The 5,000-nt window shown below is 39.4% G+C and overlaps 1 protein-coding gene across 1 annotated transcript in view; it reads right to left on the bottom strand.

Moving 5' to 3' along the window:
• The window catches only part of LOC138210050 (endophilin-B2-like), a 20,401-nt gene that overhangs the window by 8,656 nt on the left and 6,745 nt on the right, over window positions 1-5,000 (bottom strand). The window contains exons 2-3 of the mRNA XM_069168966.1: window positions 3,364-3,505; window positions 65-193 (exon numbers count right to left, since the gene is read on the bottom strand). Of these exons, the coding sequence (XP_069025067.1) occupies window positions 65-193; window positions 3,364-3,505 (271 nt within the window). The remainder of the gene's footprint in view (window positions 1-64; window positions 194-3,363; window positions 3,506-5,000) is intronic.

Genomic DNA, 5,000 nt, shown 5'->3' with positions numbered 1-5,000 from the left:
CTATTTAATTGAGATTCCCAATTAAAAAAATAGAAAAAGAAGTCTCGTTAACAGCTCCACTCACCATATGGGGTCTCTGGGCCGAATTCATTGGCAGCTTCCTGCATGTAGTGTCCCAGCAGCTCTGCATTGGTCGTCCTGGAGGGAAGTCTTTTATCCAGCTTATCATAGATGAACTCTTCTATTCGAGCGCCTGGTTAACAGACGATAAAACAAAACACTGCGAAACCATTCAGGTAAAACAAGGTAAAACAAAATCATAAATTTAAATGTTTGATTTAAGTGTCTTTAAGAGTCAAATACAAAACTGGACACGATATGACCGATGTATCGTCCATTGTTGATGTCTGACAGTAATCATTTAATTACATTTTATTTATATAGCGCCAAATCACAACACAGGTTATTTCATGGCATTTAACACATTAAAGTCTTTACAGCAGAACTTTACAATATTATACAGAGAAACCAACAATTCAACAATTCAACAATTCAACAATTCAACAATTCAACAATTCAACAATTACCACGTAAATGAGGAGGGGAAAAAAAAAAATCCTCTTTAAGGGAGAAAAACCTGCAGAAGTGTGAAGAAAAAAACATTTTCCATAATCTTAGTTTTTTGTTTAATGTTGATAATTTCACTTCTTTTAGCCTCAAACCTCAGATCTCACTTATTTAGATGGGAAATGGTACGCATTTATTGAGAGTGCTTTTTCACCTTAGTGCTCTCAAAGTACTTCACACACACACACACACACACACACACACACACACACACACACACACAGTCACACGTTCACACACACACACACACACACACACACACACACACACACACACACACACACACACACAGTCACACGTTCACACACACACACACACACACACACACAGTCACACGTTCACACACACACACAGTCACACACTCACACACACACACACACACACACACACACACACACACACACACACACACACACACACACACACACACACACACACGCACACACACACACACACAGTTCACAAACAATATTGGATGGTGGTGATCTTCGGGCCCTCAGGCAGCACTGCATTAAAAACACACTATTCTGGAGTGGAAATCACTGCATGGGCTCAGGAACACTTGTGAAAACCATCGTCTGTGAACACAGTTCATCGCTGCGTCCACAAATGATGTTAAAACTCTCCAAAGAAGAAACCAGATAGAAACATGATCCAGAAACACCGCCGCCTTCTCTGGACCGAGATCATTGAAGATGGACTGAGGTGAAGTGGACAACTGTCCTGAGGTCTGATGGATCACAATCTGAGGTTCTGTTTGGAAATCATGGACGCTGCATCCTCTTCTTTTGTGAATTTGAATGTTAGTTTAAATTCTAAAGCAGGCAGTGATATTTATTTAAAATATGCAATACTGGGTGTTGCTTATACTCAAGACATACACTGTTATTTATTCTATTTATTCGTTTTAGTGTTTTAACATTGTACACATTTATTGTTGGGTGAAGCAAAGTTACCAAGTTATGAAATTATGTTATTAGGACAGAGCCCCTGTTGTAAAATGGGGTCTCTGTTGAGTCTGGATGGGGAATGGTGTCCATGCTATGAACTAAGCAATATTAGCCTTGCGCTTGTGTATTTTTAAGTTTTGAGTGTTCGTATAATCTTGTTAACTCCCTATGTGGGCTCCAGGCTGCAAAAATACTGGAGCAACGACAGATGAACTATGATGAGGCAGATTTAAAACTCTGTCAGTATGTGACGAACTTTCGCTAGATGTTTCGACCGATTGCTCATTTCTCCGCCATTACATGCAACATGCACAGGTTTCTTCCTGTTTCCTTCCCTCTGTTGGAGGTTTTTCTCCCTTAAAGAGAAGTTTTCCCTCCTAGTTTATGTGGGAATTGTTTAATTATTGAATTGTTGAATTGTTGAATTATTGAATTGTTGAATTGTTGAACTGTTGAATTATTGAATTGTTGAATTGTTGAATTGTTGAATTATTGAATTGTTGAATTATTGAATTGTTGAATTGTTGAATTGTTGAATTGTTGAATTATTGGTTTCTCTGTATAATATTGTAAAGTTCTGTTGTGAAGACTTTAATGTGTTAAGTGCCATGAAATAACCTGTGTTGTGATTTGGTTCTATAGAAATAAAGTTGAATTGAATTGAATTGAATTGAATTGAAAATATTTGTAAACACAACGAGCATCATTTTGATCTGTTTGGTTGAGACTAAATGAAGAGTGACCACACTCACACCACTCACAATGACTGTGACCCCCCTTTTGGGTCACAACCAGTTAAAAACCGCAGTACAGCACTGTACTGTATATCATCTGTAGTCATGCGGGACAGTAAGTTCACACAATGAGGAAATAAAGCAAAGACTTACCAGTGTGATCGACTGAAGCATGGAGGGTTAAACATACACAGGTCAAGAGTGAGACAGTTTTACTCCATTCAAGTTCATGTAGAACTAAGACCGTTTCTAAAGGCACATTTCCACGAAAAATTCCAGAAACTTAACCCAAACCCTGATTTTCTAGGAGGTTTAGGGGAAAAGATTCCTCCAGTGAAATGTGAATTGTTTCCAAACAAATTAAATAGATTTATTGTGAGACTATTACAAAAAGTTGAGAGACTGTTCCTGTTGCACATGAACAGAGCGCAGCAGTCATACAAACTGAGCAGGAGAGAGCAGCAACTTTCATAGGAAAGGGTTTGAAGTTACGTTGCTTCATCAACAATAAATTCAGTCCTCCTATGAAAATGCAGGCAGGTGAACTGAGTTTCTGTAAAGCAGCGGTCTCCAACCTTTTTCCCTGTGAGAGCTACTTCCATCGCGGTATTCAGCTTAGCTGCGATGTAACTTCGATCTCTCAGAGACAGACACTCACTTTTATAGCTGTCGCGGTCCAAATGAAAATATTGCATTTATGTTATTTACCTAATTTTCTTTCAAGCTAAGTTGTGAGACTCTCTGCTGCGTTTTGCGAGCGCATTGCAGGTCGTAGTTTCTGTCCTCTGATCTCTGCGTGTCTCACTGTGGGCGGAGCTCCACCTCTGCTGCAGGCACAGATGGAGGGAGGGAGGGGAGCTCGTCCACTCATTATTCTATCAAGGTGTGTATATTTTCAAAACAAATTTCACAGTGACAGTTTTTTTCTCCTGCTTCACTGAAACAAAAACATATTTGAACCTGTACGAGTGGCGTCACCTCTGGGACTCCAGACATACAATCATTTGGGGAATATGGCTCTATGGAACAATGACTGTAGCTGTGAGATGAAACTTTCATTCGGGAGATCACATGTTTGTTGGTTTGTTTTTGGGGGATTGAGGAGGACTTACTTGGGTTGGGCTGCAGGAGCACCTCGGTTTGTCTTAAGATTTTTTCAGTCCAGTTCTTGGTGCCGTCGGCCCGAGTGATCAGGTTCTCTAAGTGAGGGTCCAGCTCCGTCTTCTCGGCCTGGCCCAGCTTCTCCTCTGTGAACTAATGGACGAGAACACGAGTTCATAAGATATAACAACAACAGAAGCTTTAGATTGGAGGTCCGTGACGGTCGTGTTTCCCAGAGAATGAATCCTTCTGAATCTGGTGATCCTCCCGTTTTAGATTTGAAGTGAAATGTCTCAATAAACTATTGGAAGAATCACCATGACACCTGGAACAGACATTCATGTTCACCCTAACTAAACTGTAATACCCCGGTTATCCCTTAACTTTCCATCCAATTAAAATGATACAATAGTTTGATTTTTATTAAATACCTGCAAAACCAAAGACATATTCATAATCCATAGTTTTGTGATGACTTCTGAATAACAAATATTAGCATGCTAATACATCAAAATAAGAAGGTGAGCACAAGAAACATGACCAATCCTTCTTAACATGCTGCTCATCCTTTGTGTGCCACCAAAACAGAAAGAAAATATTTCTACCAATTAAAATCTTTCAAAATTATAAGAAAAGCTTATTTTTCCCCAACTAGGTTTGTAGTTTAACCTTCAGGAGATCTTTGAAGTTAAGCAAGTTAATGCTGGAAAGAAAAAGGGACAGTAAAGAATGAAGAACTGGAACACTTTCAAATGGAAAAATGGTCACATGATTGGTCATATTTGTCAAACAAAGAAATCATGTTGGAATTTTCTGATTTTACTTTGTAAGCACTCATTGTTTGCTCAATGAGAGCTTTTTAACATGCGCAAAAAAAAGAGAACGATTCTGCACGCACACCTGCATCACCTCCACTCCTCATAAGGGAAACACACCAAATCCTACAAAAATAAATGCCCAAAATGTAAGTAATAAATAAGCATAATAGCTACTGTATTAAAAGTTAAATGCACTTCGCAAATACAATCTTTGATCTCGTACTTCGTTTTTTTTGTGTAGACCCATAAAACGCTAACTCGTGTATTTTGTGCCGGCAACAAATCATGCGAGACATCAGTTTATACGTTTATTCTAACTAATTCCAACTAAAATATGTTATCGCGCAATAAATGATCAGAACACCCACGATAACTGAAGCCAGAAACGACCATCTGTGGTATCAGGCAGCGCGACCGGACATCTGATGGCAGGTCTGACTGACAGACGGCAGCAGCCAGCTGCACATTAAAGGCCAACAGATGGCAGGAATTCATCATCGAGATACTCTGACTGACAGCAGATTTACGGATGAGATCATATCACCTTCTTCAGTTTTATAAAAAGAAAGAATTCAGAAGCGACCGGAGGACACACAACTTCAGGACCCCGAAGTCCACATGTTCACTGTGTTCATTATTTTTGTGGGAATGTAATTAACCTTTTAGCACCGTTTCATAATCAGGGTAATCATCTCTGCAGTCTTCAGAGCTCTCCGACAGTCTAACGTTGTCATGAATCCTCAAACTACTCCGTGTTCACATTTATTGCAAAACTCAAACCAATTCAAATGTCTCATTTAATCCGACACTGTAGGAACCAAAGTCTCCAC

The sequence above is a fragment of the Embiotoca jacksoni genome, unplaced genomic scaffold, assembly GCF_022577435.1.
Source record: "Embiotoca jacksoni isolate LCO1_2020_lvr unplaced genomic scaffold, fEmbJac1.0.p SCAF_42, whole genome shotgun sequence".
Classification (NCBI taxonomy): Eukaryota; Metazoa; Chordata; class Actinopteri; family Embiotocidae; genus Embiotoca; species Embiotoca jacksoni.
Note: the sequence above shows the minus strand (reverse complement) of the source record. Positions and strands in the feature narration are given on the sequence as shown.